At 26.4% G+C, this 22883-nt stretch overlaps 1 protein-coding gene across 1 annotated transcript in view; it reads left to right on the forward strand.

Annotated features, from left to right (window-relative positions):
• The window catches only part of LOC107450508 (uncharacterized), a 27848-nt gene continuing 4965 nt past the window's right edge, over window positions 1–22883 (forward strand). Inside the window, exons 1-15 of the mRNA XM_087154170.1 lie at window positions 1–311; window positions 3695–3776; window positions 5530–5705; window positions 7956–8085; window positions 9774–10602; window positions 11298–11346; window positions 11451–11568; window positions 11697–11852; window positions 13386–13493; window positions 15132–15281; window positions 16938–17057; window positions 17744–17942; window positions 18278–18370; window positions 19930–20090; window positions 22308–22422. Coding sequence (XP_087010296.1) covers window positions 3699–3776; window positions 5530–5705; window positions 7956–8085; window positions 9774–10602; window positions 11298–11346; window positions 11451–11568; window positions 11697–11852; window positions 13386–13493; window positions 15132–15281; window positions 16938–17057; window positions 17744–17942; window positions 18278–18370; window positions 19930–20090; window positions 22308–22422 — 2482 coding nt within the window. The 5' untranslated portion in view covers window positions 1–311; window positions 3695–3698. The remainder of the gene's footprint in view (window positions 312–3694; window positions 3777–5529; window positions 5706–7955; window positions 8086–9773; window positions 10603–11297; window positions 11347–11450; window positions 11569–11696; window positions 11853–13385; window positions 13494–15131; window positions 15282–16937; window positions 17058–17743; window positions 17943–18277; window positions 18371–19929; window positions 20091–22307; window positions 22423–22883) is intronic.

Below are 22883 nucleotides of genomic sequence, written 5' to 3' on the forward strand. Positions count from 1 at the left end.
AGAATATAAGTAGTACAGATATAAGCAGCCAAATGCTTTTTCATTATATTAGAGAAATATAAATAAAGCTAAAAAATATATGACAGATAAACGTTTCTGGTTAATAATAAACGGAATTTGAAGAAGAGCCTCAGAGCTCATATAAATCTTGATAGACTAAATTAAGCCTTACCTATTGAAACGCAGTGCTATAAGCGAAAGCCGAGAGCACTCCGCACTTTACTATACTCAACACTCAAAATATAGCTGCTTTGGCTTCTAAGTCCGGCTTTCTGAAATTGAAATTCTAATGTGTTATTTGTTATATTAAAGTAATTATTAATTTTGTGATTTTAACTTTTTAAACGCATTACTTATCAACGCTAATTAATTGAAATGATCAAGCTTTTAGTTTTTTGAAGTAAAGTTATAGAAAAACGAAATTAAACTATCTTATCGTCTTGCTTTCAAGATTAAGTGCCTTAACTGACTTGATTGCAATTAAAATATTTGCTTGACTCATTTTCTCGTAACTTATTTTTTTCTTCTGAACTGGATAAATATTTTATAACTCATATTTCTATGTAATTTTGCACATTTAATGAGCTGTCTAGTTTTTACTACCCATAAACCCATTGTTTATTCTTATTTATTAATAATTTTTAGAAATTTGAACTTTTTTCTCGTAAAAGGTTAAAATGTAGAGTCGGCGGCCTCTCTGATATTTGGCGTCTTGAAAACATGCCTATGTATATATACGTATGAAAATAAACCCAGAACCAATCACACAGTGGTAAATGGGACTCGTGGTAACCCGATGCTGTCATTAAAGAGAGAGACAGAAATAAAAGAATATCATGGCAACCTGAAACTGATTTTCAGCAAAATTTTACAGTTGAAATTTGGAATATTGCCTTATTGTGATCTGGCGCACCAACTACGATTGCCAAGATGTCAAATAGATTTTAAACCTGCAAATTTTTTAAAAAAAAACTTGTAAATATTTGTCCAGGGGGGAGGGGCTACAAGTTATACCCTTTCTATGAATTATTTTAGTTTCTCAAGATCCACTGCCCGGAAGTTGTCAAAACTTGGCAATTATTCTGTCACAGATCAAGTTATAGAAATCTTCCCTTAAAATTTGTCGTTAAATCAAGGGCCCCTCGATTCTGCACTTTAACCTCAAACAAATTATAAACTTGCTGGTAGATCTGAAACATATTGTGTTGTGTCTGTAATTCCCAGTTTTATTTTTTAAGAGAGTTTTAGATTAATTAATGTTACTTAAAAAATTGGAGCAAGTATAAATGGCACCAAAACTTATTTTAACAACAATAATTATAACTGCATGATTTTTTAACTATGTTTTTTGCGGTAAAAGCCTGCAAATATGAACATTTCTAAGAAATTGTCTACCAAACACTTTGTTTTCATTGACTAACTTGCTAGACTGTGATTAAAGTCTTAGTGCCTTTGCTGCAGTACATGCTGAAATTTTGAAAAGAGAAGTGTTTGGCACAGTGGTTTTAATACAAATAAAATGCTCATTTAATTAACATAACACACACAAGAAATATTTTAAAATTTTTATTTTATGAATCTTGTTACAGTTTTTAATTTTTATTTTCTTAGAGCATTATGATCTCGTCTGCTTTTAAGACGCACATTACACAATTAATGCCGCCAATAACTTATAAGAATATTAATTTAATTAGTATATAATTCAGGGTTGGGTTTTTGACGTCAAAAAGTGGTTTTTGACATGACAAGGGTATAATACTGGTTTAAACCGTCAAAAATGTCAAAAACTAAAGTTTGCCAAAAAAATATATAAACTTCAAAACTACCAACAGTTGCCATGCATTATATTGAAATTTAATTATACTATAGGTAATCAGCAGGTTTTAAAATATTTTTTTAATTAAAATTAAGGTAAAATAACAGATTTAAAATCTCAGTAATTTATATTCAAATGCATGTGCAGAAAAATTTTGCACAAAATTTTTTTAAATATTTATATTTTGAAAAAAAAAATTCTTTTTTTTGATACTTAAGAAAATAAAAGTTTATTACTATGCATTTTTGACATATAAGGAACATATAACTAATATTTATAAGGAACTTACAAGTTATGTTGTATAAATACAAACTTGATACAAGTGTATGAAAAAAAATTTTAATGTTATACCGAATATCTTTATTATCCAGTATGTTAATTTGAATTTAAAAGTAGTTATATTTGTGAATAATGATAAATATAATTCATATTGTTTATTATATTTATTTATAATTATTGCACTTATCATTTTAAAACAATTTTTACCTCTTAATTTTTTTCCCCCACTTGTATTAAGAATACAAATAATGCATATCTTGAAAGCAAGAAGTAATTATTCAACAGCTGAATATTTAGATATTCAACAAAACTATGTATATAGTATTCAGCAAAATGAAATTCACAAGTATTTGGATAAACTAAATTTTCAGCATAGTAAATGAATAGGCTGAATATATTGTAAATCGACACTAACTACTCTGTGTATTTAACAAAAAGCACTTAAATTTGTATTGTCTTATGTTAAAAAGATTATTAAGAAGATTTAAAAGAATATTAAAAAGATTTTTCTTTAAAAGATGTCTAATGTGCAAAACTGCTAATGTTTATCTTTAAAAATGTCTAATTTTTAGTATAATCTATACTATACACTAAATTTGGTTATAAACAAATTTCTTAATAATATCACTGCAGATTTTCAATAACACATGAAAATGAATACATAATATTACAAAAGATGTGAGCTTTCAAAAGTACAAGATTTTGGTTACTATTCAAAATATAAGTGTTTCTTCAAAATTTTAAATTTATTTTTTCTAGAACATATTTAGAAACACTATCCTTCTTTAAAAAATATATAAATTTTATGTATTAATTAAATTGCACATATGAATATAGGTTTTTGACATTTTTGACAGTGAAGTTTTTGACATGACGGTTTAAACCATGGTTTAAACTGTCAAAAACTGTCACATGTCAAAAACCTGCCTACCCTGATAATTAGCTAATACCAAATTTAAATGCACATTTCTAAATTATGAGTATAATACATTGGAAAGTTTCAAATATAATTAAATTAGGTTGCAACAATGAAATTTCATTTTTCAGGTAATATTATATTTGTATTATAGTTTTCCACTATATTTTACTGGGGACAAATTTTTTTAATTTTGTGATATTTCTATATCAGATCTTAATTATACCAACTGCAAATAATATGGCATTAAAGTGAAACTGCATTATTCTTGGAATAAGTTGAATACATTTTTATTTATTGGCTTGCTTGGAGTTGGCTATGTATTTTATTCTTCAAATTTGCCTCTTCTGTGATTTTTTTTGTTTTTTTGTTTGGTATTGCCTTGTTATTTTCAAGACACCGTGGTCACATTGGAACCAGATTAGATACGGAAATCTTCCCTTTTGTTTATAAACATTCAAAACACTAGATTAATTCTATATATAAATTACCCTTTCCTTTTCATTCATTTTTTTTTCAAGATTTCTTGAAAATTATAAACATAATTATTATAAATATAATTATTTTATTTATTAATAATGTTAAAAAGGACATTTTAACTTTTTCATATTATTGTTTTAGTATATTTTTAAATGTTTTTTTTTTTTTTGTGTTTATTACTAAAAATGAAAATATTTTTATAGTAAAATGTTTGAAAACAGACAAGATACCAATCTCCTGCGTAACTCTCTGATATCTTCATCTAAATGCTTGAAAGATATACAAGTAAGTATTTTAAAAATATAACGTAACAAAATTCAAGTAATTAAGTCAATATATTAAAATCTGCTACTTGAATCATAATTTTATTCACTTTTTTTATCGTAAAAATTATTGATTTCGCTCCTTTATGAAAGCAATGCTTTAAAAAAAATTTTTGCCTTTTGAAGAAAATATAGCCTTTTTAAAATGTAAAATAAATTAGACTGTCTTATAAAACATTTTTATGCATACGAACTTCTAATTAACTAATAAAAACTAATAACTTAATCACATTTTTTGCATTTATAGTCGAACCTTGTTTATGTCATATAAAAAGTAATTCACACTTTTAGCTTGAAATATTTCTTAAAAAAATTGTTTATTATGCAAGCATTTTATATTAACTGCGTTAAATATGTTTTGTAAACAGTAATTCCTATTTTGAATACGTAAAATGATGAATATTTTATTTTTATTGATAAAAGTTTTTATTTTTCAGTAAATTCTTTATAATTTTTTTCATTCTTGTAATAAATACAACAAATTACTTATAGAGTTACAGAAACAAAGAAATATATATTAGTTAATAAAATGAAATTTTAAAAGTCTGTGGCTCATTTTTGTTTTAAAAAAATGCTGACTGCTAACCACAGTATTTTATAATGAAATTTTAAGAGAAAAAAGTTGTTTTGATATGTTCCAGTTTTTACCAGTAGAACAGTATTACTAAATGAAAGATGTAGAAGTTTTTTAAGAAAACATTGAAAGGAAATTATCTCCCTTAACATCTTATAGGCTAAAAAAGACATTCAGTCGTATTATAGCACAAAAAAACTTATCCTGAAATTTTGTAAATGAGAATTTTTGTTATAGTCATGACTCCCCCCACCCATAAATGATTCAATTAGCTCTTACATTTGACATCTATAATGGTTAAATTAACAGAACTGTAATAAAGTGTTCAAAATATTTTTCAAATATTCCTACTGTACTGTTATTACTTGATTAAAAAAAACTGCATTCGCTACAAAAATATACAGATTGAAAACAACAGTCAACATGCTTCAAGTTCTCAAAAATAGGCATCCACTCTTAAGACTTGGCAGGCGTAAATGAGAAGTAACGAAAGTGATTTGAAATATAAAAAAATAAAGTTGCCGACAAAAAGTGGAATCCAAAGATGAGAAACCAGTGTTTTCACTACAGCGCGAGAATCTCGCATATTTTTTTCTTTCAGTTATCAAAAAAGGATAAGAATAAACATAAAAAAGAATAGAACAAGAAAAACCACTGTGGCTGAAAGGGGCAAATCAAGGTAAAATGCACTCGCTAAGGAGAGGTGATAAGGAACTAATGTCGTTAACAAAAGAATCAGCATTCATATAAATAAAATAAGATTCCAGGTCATCAAGATAAGCTGATATCACTAGGGTGGAAATAATTTGGACATTGTAAAAATTGAAGTTTTGTCAAAGATTCCTACAATGTGCAGCAATTAATTTTATCTCGTATTCTTGATAATAGACATATCTATCTAGCATATGATAACATTACACATTCTCTAGATAATTTTTCATTTAAATTCTCTTTATTAACTATTTCTTAAATGAAATCATAAACATGTAAACGAAACAATGAACATTTGTGCGAATCAGTAGCATCTTTTAGTTATTGACCTCTGGATTGGAGGAGAAATTCAAGCAATTCTCTTTTGCTGTAGAGAGTGAAATAACTCTTTAAGTTCCTCTCATAACTAAATCAAAAATTTTATTTTTAGATAAATCAAGGATCCTGCAGCTTAAAAGATGAAGGTACAGCTGCACAGGTTGTAGCATCAACGATCAATTCTATGACAAGTAATTTATATGGTATCAACACTTTTCATGAGCTTTTTCACCAACAGCAAAGTGTCAAAAGACGATGCCATGCTGTTGTGTTTATCAACTTGTTAAAGTGAGTTTCTTTCTTGTCCTTGCACGTTAGCTGTTGAAAATTATTTTACTTCATTATTTTTAAAACTGTATAGACTTTTATTAATAAAATAATCGATAATAATTTCAATATAGTGTAATTTTAACTAAAAGTTTCTTTTGTGTTACTTAGTGCGCCAATAAGACTTGCATCTAATGCTCTAATTAATATTTTTATAAACACTATGATAATGACAATCTTTTCCAAAAAATTTCCGAAAATGCTTCTTTATTTTTTGAATATCTGAAAGGAATAAAGAAAATTACTTTTTTTTGTCTTTAGAAGATCTTGAGAAACTTCTCATTCATTCTTTTGTTTCAATGTGGGTGAAAAGAGCTTTTAAATATTCTCACTCAATCTTGAAATGCATTCTGTCAGTAAATTTTGTAAAAATAAAATTTTACAAAATTTAAATCTTTTAAATATATTATTTTTAGTTTGCTATAATAGGCTCAGCTACAATTGCTTGTCCTAAGCCAGCAAAAAGTGTGAAGAGAAGGTACGTACAAACCTTCTCGTAACCGTTTTTTAAAGTTGTTCAACAATTATTCAGATTTTTTTTATTTATCCATATTTACTTTGATCCCCCAATTGGTAAGGATAATAAGTGCTTTACTATGTGTATATCTACATAAGATATTTAACTGTTAATTAGTGTTGTTAGTCAGGGATAGTTTCCTGAAAACAAGGTATAAATAAACTGGTTTTACTACCAGTTTTCGCTTTTTTTTTTCAGAGTATTCTGTATTTTGTCATTTGATGAGAATTGACATTTCATAAAAATATGTCACAGAGAACAAGTTTTGGACTATAAGAAGAATTGTCTAACACTGCTGCTCTCTGAGAATCGCTAACCAAACTGTTTTTTTTTCATTTTTATGTTTTATTTATTTTGTTTCTGTATAACGCAATATTTTTTATTTTTTAGCATCTTGATTAGTTTTTTAAATCAAATTATTTTAAACATTTTGCACTGCATATTAAATGTAAGATCTGTAATCTCATCACAATGTTAAACATTCTCCTAATTTTGAGTTGTATCTACTTGTGTATGCATATATATGTATACAAAAGAATTTATCATATTAATTGTATTAATATAATGTTTTTAATCTTTCTTATTTTTCTAACAAGAAAGATGGTGGTATGAGCTATGCTTACATCAAACACTCTTATCTTCTTGTTCAAAAAAGAAAACAGTATATCCCTTTAATTGGAAAATTAGTTGAATTTGATAAAATTCTTAGATTTTCATTTTACTCATGTTCCTTTCAAAAGGAAAGGTGGCACAAAACCACCTTTTGTACTATTTAAATGTCCTTTTCCTCTCTTCATTGTTTTCACAAAAACCCCTTTATACACAAAAAATTTATCATGCTATAAAACAAATACAGCTGAAATAAGACTATGAAGAAACATTCTAAATTGGAATTAATGAAATATTTTTATTATTTTTCTATTATTATTAAACTATTATTTTTTTAAACATTGATTAGACATGCTCCTTTCATAATGATTTGGGTGTAGTAGTGGGTAAAAAAATCTCTGGCACTTTCACACTAGATTATTTGACTGGATATACTCTATTTGTATACTATTGTTTTTTTTTTTTTTTTTTTGGTGCTTAAATGATACAGTGGTTTGTTATACAATATATTAGTTAAGCATTATGATTACTTTTTGTGATGGAACACATTTCTTTCTTTTTTTATTTTTTTTGTAGATAATCAAAGTGTTTAAAAATATAGAGTAATATTAAAATTGATCTTTTTGCTTCTATTATTTCTTCTTTAGCTACTATATTTCTGTTAGTTGAATTGAATTATTGGGGAATAATAAACGTGAAATATTATATGCTTTGTATTTTAATAAAATTACCTATATTTCTTGCTATGCATTTTTAAGTAAAACTGAATGTTTGAATTGCAAAATTAACATGCTGTATAAACTGTAATCCAGACTGAACAGAAACTTTTATTTGTTTTAAGTGAGACTTTTTTTGACATATCCATTTTATCTATTGAGCATTAGAATTTATCTAAGAAGCTAGAGTAATTAAGTATAGAACTGTCTTTTTATAGATTTTGATCCTATTTGTTGTATAAGTTTTGATTTTCCATAATTTTTTTCTTATGAATATTTGGTTTTATAAGCTTTTTTTTCTTCTTCCTCTTGCAACTTTTAAAAAATAATTTTAAATCACTATCTTTCAATGCTGTGTTTCAATTTTAGGTCTCAAAGCATTTCATGTCCTGATGCAGATAATTTCTATCAGACCATTTTTTTAGATGTGGATAATTTAAATTGGAGTTATTACTTGCAATTGAACTATCTGTGCAACTGGAGTGAATATTTCATTGAGGTAAAAATCTGATACTATCTTAATTTCAAGGCACAGCAAGTGTTCATTTATCAGCTAATAATTATATTGTGCTCCTAAATAGAATAATTTTTTTAACATTTATTTCTCAGAAACTATTAAACAAATTGCCTTCAAATTTGACATTTATTGTTATTTTATTTATTAGGTTGCGAAATTTTACAATTCAAAGTGTTTTGCTTATGACAGAAATTACAGAAGGAGATTCTTCCAATTTTTGGCAGAATTTCCAATTTTCTAAATCTGAGGAAAATTAAGTTTCTAAACTTTATTATTATTTTATTCTCTTTAATCATGATTTATTTGTAAAACTTGACAGTTTGCTATACTATCATTGTACCCGTATAATAATAAAACTTTAAATAAATATACAAGTAACTTAAATATTTTCTTTTTGTGCAATATAGTTTCAATTTTTTTTTTTTTTTTTTTTTGTAAATTAATAGATATTTTCATACTTTTTGTTCTTAACCCACGCTCATGTCTGTATTTATTAAAAAAATATTAATTTTAAATAATAATTAAAAACTCTTTATTGCATATAAATATCTTAAGGTGAGTTTTATATGTGATTGTAGAAAGTTCATGGTTCAAACATTCCACCAGTAACATAAAATATTTGCTGCACTTAAAAGATAGTCAAGCGTTCAACATTTTTAGTTCAACAATGATGATGCTTTTCAGACAATGAAGATTGCTTATTAAAATGTTTAATTAAATCAAACTTGTGTTATTTTTTTTATTTTTTGCACTGTATGATAGTGCTGTTTCATTGCATATACAAAGTTTTAAAATACTCCATTTTTAGAATAATTTACTCAAAAAGTCTCTTTGTGCAAAACATTTGGTTGATTGATACTGTTACTGATGATATCGATATTTTTTCTGACAGGGAAAATGAAATTTTGATTTTTTTTATATGTATATATATATTTATTTTATCCAAACATATTTTTTTCTTGATGTTTAATAACTATTTGCTCCTGGCTTTGAATACAGTAGGTACTATAGGAATTTAGTTACTGACTATACCAGTTGTAGCATATATTAAGAGTGGCTACTGTTTCAAAAATTGAAAATTAAAAACAATTTTAAAAACTGTTGCTATTAATAATGTGAGGCATTTCTTCTGAAGCATTTCTCAAAATGGTAAACATTGCAGGGTTGGTTCTTAAAATGAAAAATAAACTGAAAACTCGCAAGAAATGAAGTAATTTGCAAATTGTTATAAAATATTCATAATAATTTCACGTTTTTTTAATCACCATTTGTTTTATTTAATGGTTAAAGACAACAGTTAATTTTTACCTACCATAGGCTCCAAATCATTTGCTCTGGTAAAAAATTTGATATGTTGGAACCAACCAATTCTATGACTCAGCATGGTAAGTGGAGAAGACAAAAATTAGTACAGATTAAGCAACCACCTCTACATTTTGTCTCTTCCTAGTCAAAAATTTTCATATTTGTGTAGTTTATTATTACATTTTGAGTATTTTTGCCTTAATCTTTATTTTATTAATATTTTTGATTATACAGGTGTATGAGTTGGAAATTTTAGCTTCGTTCTATCTGGCTATTTTGTCATTTGACCTACTTTTCCATATTATCTATTGAAGTATAAATATCTTGTGCTAATTGTTTTAATTAAATAGCATTTTTTTATTTAGTGTGCTCACCAACTACAGCCTGATGTCCTTTCAGTTGTTTTGAAAAAACTACTAGAAGTGCAGTGTGAAGGAGAAATAAAGTTCTATGCATGCCATTTGGCATTACAAGCATCCATCAGGAAAACACTTGAAATGCCATCTACGTCTGTTGCAAAATCAAATGCCGAAGTTAACTTTGCATTTAATTTCTGTCTTCCACATTCAGACTCTGGTGGCAAAGACGGTCCCGAAGATGAAGAATTTGTCATGAAAAACTCCGCCCCTGAACATCTTCAACCTATATTTGACATCATTTTAAGACACTTAACCAATGAATCCGATCAAAAGTGTGATATAAATTTTATAAAAGTTGTCTTTCATGGAATCAAAACTATTTTGAAGTTAGTGAATAATATAAGTACGGATGAAGTAGCTGGAAGTTGTGTTGAAAAACTTAATCTGTTTACGCCACTCTTCGTACAATGCCTCACTCGAGACACTATGGTATCTGCGATTCTTCAAAATATGGAGAAACCTTTCCAGTGCTTAGTGGATTCTGGTTACCAAATAATGTCTTGGGAAATCAATGAACTTTATTTAGTTTTTCTTATACAAAATTTTTTGAAGGATTTTAAGGCAAAGTCTGTGACTAGCCCAGAAAGCAAATCATCATTAAAGACAGTTTCTAGTTATTGTAGTGATTTTCATACTGACATGAAGCAAAATGATTTATCGTACACAACTCTTGTTGATCTGAATGAGAAATATTTGAACAGCTGTATTAAGAACAAAGAAAATTATTATCTTTTATTGACAGTCATTGTTAAACATCATTATCCGTATGCTTCTCGTAAGTATATTATGTAGCATTTTTAAATGTTTTGCTTAAGCCTTGATTTTTTTCTTTTAAGAGACCATCTAGGATAAACTTTCCTTTATTTATGTAAATCATTTCCTACATTATTCTTTCTTTTATAAATAAACCACTCAAATAACGATAATTTCTAAATACTAGCCTTAACAATATATATCAAAAATACTTTTAATTATATTGCTAAAAAATTTAGATTAACATAATGAAATAAAAGATGTACAGACATTTGTGATTTGTGCTCTATTATTAGCTACCTCTTATTTTAGTTTAAAAATGATATGTCCCTGATTTTAAATCAATATAAATTTATTTAGCGTAGTAAAATATAACTTTGCAAAATAAAAAGTAAAAATTGAATAATTAAAAAAATATTTATCAGGTTATAAAATCTATGAAAAATTATGAAGAATTAAATGATAGATTAAGGATTGTAGTGATGATTTTAGTTTCCAAGATTACATAGATTTTTTAAATATTACCAGTTTATGAACCTCTGGCATCTACGAATTGAATATCAATGCTGTGTTTACATTTAGTGTTTTAAAATAATGTACCATGAACTCTTACTTATCCTCTAATAATAAACTTAAAACTTTTTTCAAAAATGTTTTAATAAATATAACTGTCTTTGTGATTAAATTTTGTATATATCTTTATACATAACTACATAGGTGCTGCAGAATGCCTTCTTTCAAATCCTCAACTGTGGGAACAATACAAGTAAGAATAAAACAAGCTCTTTTATATTTAGTTTAATTTTTTGCTTATTAATTACCATTATCTGAATGTGAATATCTGAATATATTTTTTTCACTTTTTTTCAGTCTAATTAATTTGTTAGAAGAAAATATTACTATTTTCCATCCTTTTGAACTGGAGATTACTTTAGCTGATGCGATCGTCAAAACAAAGTCTAAAAATATGCAAGACAGGCTTTTGAGTGTATGTAAACATTATCTTATGTATATCTACCATTTTAATCATCATACATTTATCGTTGTCAGCTTTTTATAATCTTCCTCATTTCAAACGGTAAAATCTAATCATGTGATTTAATCATTTTCTAATAGGTATTTTACAAACTTCTGTCTCAAGCTACAAATGAAATTTATAATAAGACTCTTGAAAATATACTAAAGAATTGGGGCTTCTGTGAATATTTTATGACAACCAACTTTGATGCTCAACTGACCCAGCTGTCACGCAAAACTATGACGCTTAAAGAGGTATATTTTAGTCAGTCTACCTTTAATGATAAGGAATCACAACAAATTCTATATAATAATTGACCTCCAAAGTGCTTTGCCTACAGTAGTTATTTTTAAATTAGTTTAAGGATTTTTTTTTTCTCCTTCACAAGATGAAGTTATCTGAAACTATTTCTCTGCAACAGAAATATTTTAGTCAACTTTTATTTGATTAGAACCATTAAAAATTTATGCCTACCAAATTCTCTCATTTAAGCAGCTGATTTTATGCTTTATAATTTTATTTTTGAATTTTATTTACAAGGATTTTGGCTACAACTATGTAAAAATTATATACGACCTGATGCTTGCGAAACGAAAATTTTTAGCATGTTGGCAAAATTGAACAAATGAAGCTTACCTAAATTGTTATTTTGCTGTCTCTGTGGATATTGTTAGAAAGTAGGGCTTGTGAGTTGGCATCTATCTAAGTTACACTCATTAATTTACTTCTGTACAACTCAGTTCATCATTAGATTAGTCAAATTAGGTTGAGGTTAAATTTAAATTAAAAATAACACTCATATAAACTATTCTAATTCACTTTCACTTCCAAAACACTCATTCAACCGCCGAACAGTTTACTTCTCTATGTCTCATAATTAGTTGGAAGTAAGATAAATGTTGGACATAAATTAGAAATTTCAACCATTAATTCATTTTTGATTCACTAAGTCTTCCATTATTAGATTATGGTTAGGTATAATTTAGAAATTAGAATTAGATTACTTCCAAACCATTGATTCCACCATAATTAGCATTACCACATAGCACTTTTTTGCCATACTTTTTAGAGAATAATATTTTTTTAATTACTGTCGTCAAGTCCTAACAGTTATTCATAACTGTTAATCTATATCTAACTGTATGTCTATATATAACTGTGTTTTCATTCTATGTGCCTTCCGTATTCATAACTAACATTGTAAATAATTTTTAATTGGAAAAAAATTCTAATTTTTTTTTAAATTGATGAAAAGCATTTATTATTTTGTTAATTAATATTTAAAAGTTAACGTAATTAAAATTTTAAATAATTTAAATTGGGAGAAAATTTTTATTTTTTTTAATAAATAAAAAGCATTTATTATCTTGTTTTTTAATATTTAAAAGTTAACTTACTCCATCACTTCATTGCTTAGGCTTGTAAAAATATAAACTGTGCTTTTAATTACTTTAAATTGAATGAATAAATCTTAACTAATTTTTTACTTGAAACTTAAATAATTTTTTTATATCTATTTAGACTAATCAGTTATTTTCAGCTAGATAGTATGTAATTGAACTTAATAGTGTATATCAAACTTATTTATCTTTGGATTACACATATTGAAAAAGTGATTAAGTTTTTTCACAAATTGATAAAATGTGTTAACATTAAGCCTTTAAAACAATTTTTTTTCGTGTTATCTTAATTTATCTGCTTATATGTTTTTATTTCATAATAAGTTTGTAGGGCTTAATCTTCATGTAAAATATTCTGATATTTAAGATGATATCAATCTTTGCTAGATTGAAGAGACACTTCTTCCTCTGTTTGTGCAATCTCCTAAAGTAGTTTTGCAATTTTTGATTGAACAAGCCATGATGCAAGGTTTAGATGGAATGGAAGCTTTGAAAGTAATTTAATTTTTTTCTCTCAAATATTACTCTCTATTATTTTTCTTTCAAGTTATTTTTTAATTTTATATTACCCAATTATGATATACGGTCAAGCTTCAATATCTTGGACTCGTAGGGAAATACAAAAAAATTTGTAGTCATTTATTATTACTAATATTATTTCAGCTTTTTTCCACTTAATTTTTGATAAATAGTAATCTTTAATCATTATGGGGTAATGAACCTATTAAGTTTTGGGTTTTATGACTTAAGGGTAACCAAATATTTTGTTAAATCAGTGATTGCCAAGAAATAAATAGTAATCTTTAATCATTATGAGGTAATGAACCTATTAAGTTTTAGGGTTTTATGACCAAAGGGTAACCAAATGTTTTGTTAAATCAATGATTGCCAAGAAATGTGTTCAGCTAAAAAATAGTTTTTTTTATTCTTTGCATAATTTTTCATGATATTGTAAAAAATGTGTTACCTAAGTTTGTGATACTGAGGCTGGAATATATCAGTTACTAAATTTAAACAAGAACACCACATTAATTCACTCAAAAAAGCCTATTTTCTTCTAAATGAGTTTTAGATTGCATAGTAAATAAAAACATTTGTGTTTAATTTAAAATAACTCTACATGCTCTGAGCTAAATTTAATCTTGAGTGAAATAAATAATGTGAAACAAAATATCTATATGGTTAATAAAGTAATTCTTTCCTTTGAAATTTTATAATAATGACACCAAAATTGATCAATCATTTCTTATAAAATCCTTTTCATAGTTTAGCAGGCTAAATAGCACTAATGTAGTTTCTGTTGCACATATTATTTTTTTTTCTTCGGTTTTATCAAAATGGTGATATATTGAACAAAAAACTACCTTATAAGTTAGGTTTTAACAGTTAATTCATCAAAAGCTAGTTCCATTGATGCCATGAAATTTCAAACGAATTGGATGAAAATTAAAATCTACTAAAGTTGATCAATCATTTGTTATAAAATCCTTTTCATTGTTTAGTAGGCTAAATAGCATGAATGTAGTTTCTGTTGCACATAGAAGTTTTTTGTATTTTGTTTCAGTTTTATCAAAAAGGGGATATATTGATCAAAAACAACCTTATAAGTCAGGTTTTAACTGTTAATTAATAAAAAACTAGTTCCATTGATGCCATGAAATTTCATACAAATTGGATGAAAATTGAAATTCCCCTGTCTAGAGTTTTGAAGAAAGACCATTTAAAATACATGATGGTTTATTTCATCCATATGCATATTGTTGCAGAATGGCTGTGCATCTTTCTTATTTGTATGACTTTTGATTTAAAATTTCATAAAAATCTTGTAGAAATATGTATAGTGTTTTCAATGTGTTTTATTGTAAATTGTCAATCTTTAAAGGTTTCTTATGCAATATATAAAAATTCACAAAAGGTGTGAGCCAAAAAGAGGTTTTAGAAATCTGTCCTCAGTAGTGATACTTTCTCATTTTTGTCACACAGTCTCGTAACTAAGGAGAATTATTTTTATGTCTGAACTGCCTTTCCAATATGAAAACTTAAACACAAAATGTATGTCTTAAAAATAGAAAATTTATGTTACTAAATGTCATTGCTAATAGTGAAATTTATAATATTTTAATATTCAAATAGGTGCTGAAAACTATTCCTATAGCCTGTGTATATGAGTGCCATGAGGAGCCAGTTGCTCCTTTGATTACTATACTGTCTCCTTACTTTGAGCATAATTTAAGAGCAAATGAAGCCAAGCATTTTGTCATTCTGCTGAAAACTTTAATGGAGGTACAGTATTAAAATTATTTTAAAGGCTTTATTGAATTTTGTTAGTATGTAAGAAATTTCTTTATTAAAAATTAAGCATGTTGTGCAGAAACAGTTACATGGGTGCCACTCTTCAGTCCTGGGGACAGAAATCAGTCTTGAGACAAATGAATGGACTAATAAATTCTATCAATTTAATAACATTTTATTTCTTTTCTCATTAAAAATTTTAAAAAAAAAAATTTGGTCAAAATAAAGAAATATTATATCTTAATGAAAACATATGATATGGTAATGATGTCAGGACTTTTATTTATCTTCTTTTTATCAGCTTCATTAATTCTTATTCTTAAAGTCTTGACAAATGGGATTGCTTGAACTTCATCTACTTGTGTAATTAAATTTGTACTATTGCTGTATCTAAATCTGCTCGAGTTTGCTTCCTCCACCCTAACCTATTGTCATGGTGGCCAAAGTTAAATCAAGATTATTTTTTTAAAAAACAAGGAAATGCTAGTGCTAGAACAAAAAAAAAAAATAACGGTGAAGTGAAAAATGGAGATATGAATTTTTTTCAGTAATAGTTGTAAAAAAATATACTAGGTTAGCTGTTATTTTCATTTGGTTTGCTAAAGAAAAAACATAAAATAAAGAAAAAAATTTTAGAAAAAATAATCAAATGATTGATTTAATATGTAGGCTATTAACAGGGAAAGGTGAATTTTGGTGTCAGTGAGCTATAAATTTCTAAAAGTTTGGTAAACAATGCTAGACAGTATTATTTGGTCAAAAAATAAGTTCAGTCTTGAAATTTTTTTAGAGTGGCACCACTGAACAGTTATGAAGGTTTAAAAAATTATTCCTTCTCTGCAGAAATTCTAAACATTTTGCTTGAAACTAGTCAATTAGGTAGGCATAAATAAACAATCTTTATGTTTTATACAAAAAAATTGAAATTTTAATTTAGTTTTTTTACACTTTACTAATGGTAGTAGGCTATGATATCCTTAATGTTTGAAAACTGTGAGTTCTTTTCTTTAGATTAACTTATGTTCCCCTTAGGTTGTTAGACTAGGCTCCCTTGACCACAAGGTATTCTAGTGGAATGGTCGTGACTGAAGGAATTGAGTGTTTGCCCTCGATTGAAGTGACCCCAAGTTTGTATCCTAGCGGTACTTGGTTGATACAAATTCTGCTCCAAGCTTGCACTGACCACAGTTCTGACATAAAATTTCTTCAATGGTATGATTGTGTGTTAGAATCCCCTTGCGGTCGGGCTAACCATAGAATGATTTATTTTGTGGTTTTTTTCTACGTGAAACTCAAATCTGGGTTAGTTCCATCAAAAAGTTCTCATTGAAGGCTAGTTTATCATTTTTGTCAGATAAATTTTACAGCCCTGATCAAATAACTTATGCTTAATGTCATTTATCATTGGCACAGTGTAGTTGATTCAAACTCTTATACCATTGAAATCTACATTAAATTCAATATGAAGGATGTAGAATAAAAGGTTAAAAAATGTACAGCCACTGAGACTGTTATCTTTTTTGTTTGTATAACTTCTAGGATTATTTTTTTAGAAAAATTCTGAATGCATTACTCATTTTTGTTTTTGAACTAGTTATTCTACTGTAATATTTGTCTGGAATTACATAAATGCTTTTTAAATTTCAGATGCAAGTTACTGAAGACATTCTCTCTTTTGATTCTTTCTTAGATAAGTGCATTTTTCCAAATTCACTAATTCAAAGTGCTCAATTCAATCAGCTTGAATTTACCCTTGAATGTTTGCATGTAAGTGTATTTTTTAATTTTATTTAAAAAAAATTTAGGATATTTTTTTTCTTCTGTTTGTGATAATTGTTTTAATCTAACTAATAAATAAATTTTAAATTGAATTAAGAAGAGGCTTAGTGTGATCGGTTATGGCTCTAAACAAAGTTGATGTCATATGTTTTACAGATGTGTGAAATAAAAGGTATTCTGTGTCCTTCGTGTTAACTTGCTAAGAATTATATGCCTATTTCTTCTTTTATTAAGTAACTTAGAATATTTTTTTTTCTTTGAAAGGTAAAACTATTACTCGAAATTTGGAAACATTTACAACCTTAATATTTCATAACTAAACTTAACAAAATTAATTTCAATAAATAAAATTAAACAAAAAAATATTAATTACTTCTTAAGTAAACAAATTGTATTCTTATTATTCTATATAGTTTTAACACGGAAGAAGTTGAATATTTTTACTATTTTTACACCTAAAGATGGTTTTGAGATATTAAAAAATGTTTAAAAAAATTATACTTTTTTCCTAATTTTATATAGTATATATATATATATGCAAACCAATGTTTTAAACTTCTTATAAGTCATCCAATGTTGTATTATTTGTTAAATTTGTTTATTTATTAAAAATATAATGTATAAGTACTTAGCAATATTTTTTTAGTTTAACCAAGTTGCTTTATTTATTATAGGTTGCTTTAGATGTTCTTATTAGCAATGATGCCCTGGAAATCAGTAGTGACAAATATATTTCTCTTTTCAAACATCTGGGTACAATTTTGTGTTTCTGTATTGAAAACAACCTTGGAAAGCTTAAAGAAACTGTTGTAGACATAATGAAATTGCTTTCAAATCATAAAAAGAAGCCACAGTTAGATGCTCTTTTTAATAGTGAGAACTTCATTTGTCCCATATATAATCAATTTCTGCTGTATTATATAGTTTTATTATTTATTATACTTGTTAAATGGTTAATTCCACAATCACTGAATTAACATGCTAATAAATGCAATCAAAATAAAATTAATTTGTCATATGTATGTTTCTATACATTTGAACTCATTATGTATTTTTCCTTCATTTCCTATTTATAATCAATATCTTATTTCTATTGTATTATACAGTTTCTGTTTTATGATGTTAGTTATTTTTTATACTTGTTAAAGCTGTGCTATTATACCTGCATGAATAACCATAACTTATGAATAGTTTTGTAAATTTTGCAGATGAGAATAAAGATTCCAAACATCAATTATTTGATGTTGAGAAGGTTCTTAAATTGTATATCATAAGCATCTTCTACAAAGAAACAAATCCAGGTATTTTTACATGTTATATATATATATATATATATATATATATATATATATATATATATATATATATATATATATATATATATATATATATATATATATATATATATATATATATATATATATATATATATATATATATATATATATATATATATATAATTGCATTTTTCTCCTAACTCAACTTCAAGATTGTCAGTTGCAAGATGTAAACACAATAAAAAAAATTCTGAAGTTCTCTTTTATAATCATACAGTAGGCTAGTAACAATTATGTTTAAAATAACAGATCTGATAAATATAACTAAATTTCGAAAACTAGTTTATACTGAGTTGCATGAAGAAAAATAATCTAAATCCTCGATGTAATTATATATACATGGTAGATCTGGCATTATTTTGTGTAGTTTTGATCTAGATTCACGATCAGTTGATCTTTTGTTAATTCTTTGCTTGTGGACTCTCCTGTTCTGTAAAAAAGAATTATAATTCATAAAAAGAATAAAATGTGTCAGGAAAACATTTATCAACCTGTTTATTTAGGTTTAAGTAAATATGTCTGTCTATTTTGAGTCAGGTGAAGTAATTTGGTTACAAAAGCAACCTTTTTGCAGCTGATTTTGCTAGATTGTAGCTACAGAAAATTATTATAATTTTAGATTGCATTTCATAAAGTCATTATTTTAATGCATCTTCTTAGTACATTTTGTAATTATTATTCAGCAATAAAATGGAGTAAAGTGGTCAGATTAGGAAAAATTTAACTCAAAATAGATATTATATTTAAAAATTACTCAGCTAGCAAAAAATCTCATTCCATGTGTGTTAATGTTATTTTATTTTCTAGTTTCACCATCAACCTGACTTCAAGTCAAGTTAGTCAGTCAAGTTTATATTGTCAAAGCTTTTTATCAAAATATATATTATAATGTGTATGCAATTTTTTAAAAATAATGAAATTGCTTTTTTTTTAAAGTAAGTTTTATAGCTTTTTCCTCAATTACCGTTATGAAATACACAAAGCCTTAATTCCTTTTTTAGATTATTAGAAATTAAGTTACTGATTCGTTACTCTTGTGTATAATTGTTGTTCAAACATTCTCTATTAATTTTTTTTCTTTCTAAGCTTCCTGAATCTGGCTTGAATTCAATGTTATATTTTTTTATTTACTTTGAGAAAATTTTCTAATTTATTCAAATATTAATAATCATGACATTAGATTTCAGTTTTTCTTTTCTTATTTTCAATGTCTTAAGCAACTGCTTACAACAAAGCTTAAAGCATTTTTGGGAAGAGCATCTCAAATTATATCTTTATTTTGTTTTGGTGACTAATACCTTTTATTTTAGTTCTGATTTATGAATTGGTTAGAATTATAAGCTGTAATTTTCTATTTAACTAATTTTACTTCACTTTTCCTAGAGCAGCAAACTTAACAAAGTAAAATATATCCTTATTTTCTTTTGGCGACTAATACTTTCTATTTTAGTTCTGATTTATGAATTAGTTAAAAATGTAAGCTATAATTTTCTATTTAACTAATTTTACTCCACTTTTCCTAGACCAACAGACTGATCTACTTAAATGGAAAAACGAAGTGATTAAAGAAAATTTCCATTATTTGTGGATTTGGTGTTGTATTACCAGCGATGTTGATGATTTTGTAGATCATCTTTCATTCTATGGACTCTCTTATGTGGACTTTTTGAAATATCTGCCAACGGTAATCTATACGTGAATATTTTCTATCCATTTTATTTTGTTCTTTTAAATTAGTTTAGCTTTTTATTTCAAATCAAAACAACCATGTTAGATGTGAACTTATTAGTACATTATTTTTTTTAACTGTTAGATATCATATAAAAGCCTACAGTAAAGTTTCTCGTGGGAATTAGTCATTTGGTTGCTTTAATGATGTACTGGCCGTGAAAACAAAACTCTCTGAATAAACTTTAATCTGATGCTCAAAATTTTCCTTCTAAAATCCAAAACCATGAGTCATATATAGGACGTTCAAATAATATTAAAACCTATCACAACAACAAGATTTTTATTTTTATATGAGTCTGCTTCTAATGGTGCCACCATGTTGCATGGATTGATACTCTGTGCCAGAAGGCACCTGAAGTGATAATCTATACCATTTTGCTCAAATACATTATTTCTGTATGATTCTGTGCCAATTTTAACCTTTGATTATGCCTGATCCAATTATATTCAAGTTAACCTAAAACTCTGAAGTATAATCAATGTATAATATGCTTATATTAGGAGGAGAAAGAATGTAATTTATAAAAAGGTGGGGACGGTTTATAAATGATGGCTGGTCGATAAGATTGGATTGCAGCAACCACAGTGCAGGCGTGAAATATCCTCAGTAGCAGACGGATCATGGGTTAGAGACCCTTTGCCATCAGGTTAACCGTGGGAGATTCTCGTCGTCTTCCGCTCCATGTAACCCAAATGTGTATTCATTCCATCAATAAGTCTTCCACGAAGGCAACTTTCTCCCAATACTTGATACAGGAGTTCCCTTGTATTCCGTATTGAGTTTAAAATTACCAGGCTCTTGCTTGCTGCAAGTCTTAGACAAATTAACAATTTTTTTTATTCTTCATTTCCTTTCACCCCAAGGCTCAAAGTTGCCCTTAAATTTCTTTTTTACAAAAAGTGTCCTTTAATTTCTTAATTATTAAAAATTTCAATAAATGTCCTAAAAATTTTGGGTTTTTACAAATTTTTGAAGTTAACAGTAAGAATAAATATTATTTTTCTAAAAAAGAATTGAAGAAATTTGGTTATCTGCCGTATAACGAAATAATTGCCAAAATTTTCATAGCATGTCAAGTATAGTATTAATCCATTGTTAGAGATAATTATCCTTCATTTGATGCCATGGAAATATTTTATGTTAGAGAAATATATATGAAAAGCTTCTATCTGTCTTCCCCATCTCATCACTGTATGATATTCTACTGTTTTTAACAGGAGAATTCTCCTCATTCAAATCCAATGTGTATTGAGTGTAAATTCTCAATTTAAATGTGTAAATATGCCTTCCTAAAAAGTGACCCTTCAAGCATATGATACAAACAACTATTCATCGCAAAAATGCTTTTGTCAACAAATCATGGATATTTTAATGAAATTATGTGTCTGCATTGCAATCTTTAAGGTTCAAGCTACAATAGCTGAAGTTATAAAATTAGACATAAAAATGTAATTTTTCTTGAAAAAAACTTTCGTTAATTGATTCAGGTTTCTGACCGTAAAAATAGAAAGGTATAGCGACACTGTAAAAGATCTTATCTTAATATTTTAGTTTGCGAATGGTCAAATTGTTGGGCAACTTTTTATGTCTTTCTCATATCTCAAAAACTGTTTGGGTTAATCAAAAAATTTAACCCATTTTTATAAAACTTGCTAACTTGAAGACCATTTTGTGTAAAACATCATTATGCATTATTATTTTTAAAAAAGTTATACAACAGTGATAAAAATGATTTGAATACACATATAAATTTTAAATTATCAAGCAAAACTCTGAATTATTAAATATTTACCTAATAAATTTGTTAAAAGTTATAAATGAATTATGTAAAATTTACGCATTTAACAACTTGACATTCTCATTCTTGTAAAAAAATACATGCCTATTAAATTTTTTACTCCATTTTTTTTAATGTTCAATACTGATTTTCCAACCTTTTGCATTAATACTTAAAAATACCGAATGTAAACTTTTTAAGCATTGCAGGCATTGGCTTTTTTTCGAAATTTATATTTCGGAAAAAAGCAGTAATTTGTAAGAAAAGTTCTGGTGGGATAATAACTCTAAAAAAATAATAATTTTATATTGAGTATATGCTTTTAGAGTTGAATAGAATAATGTATGCTGATATAGGTTTAATAGAATAAAGTTTGTTTTTTTTTCCTTCAGAATTTCTGGCACTTTACTAAAAGTGAATGGCTTCAATCAACAAGAATAATTATGTTTTATCAGTTTTATCACCTGAAGACAGGATCTTCAAATTATCCATGGTTATTACCTAATAGTAAGTTATGATGTTAATATAAGATTTTCAATTATGGAATAGTAAAAATGATTTTTTAATAATTTTAGAAATATGATATTCAATGTATAAATCATGGTTAAGTTTCCAGTTACTCAAATAGGAATTAACTTTACTTATATTTTTGTTTTAAGAAATGCAATTCATATAGAATTGTGCTTAAATCCATGGAATAAAATATTAATGATATTAAAATGATCCACTATTACATTATAGTATTTTTTAGATGCTACTTTAGTTTATTAGTAGGGTTTTTAATTTTTTAACAAGTATGGGATGTGTTGTAAATGGCTTTAACATTTGTCTATGCAAACACTTCATTTAAATATTGTGCTAAAAGAATTTTTCTGTTGTTTAAATTAAATTTACATTTATCTTGTTTAAATATCGTTATATCTTTTTAGAATCAATCAAAAACTAAACTTGTCTCAGAAAAAAGTTCA

The sequence above is a fragment of the Parasteatoda tepidariorum genome, chromosome 10 (assembly GCF_982258835.1).
Source record: "Parasteatoda tepidariorum strain Cologne lab strain chromosome 10, Ptep-v5.0, whole genome shotgun sequence".
Classification (NCBI taxonomy): domain Eukaryota; kingdom Metazoa; phylum Arthropoda; class Arachnida; order Araneae; family Theridiidae; genus Parasteatoda; species Parasteatoda tepidariorum.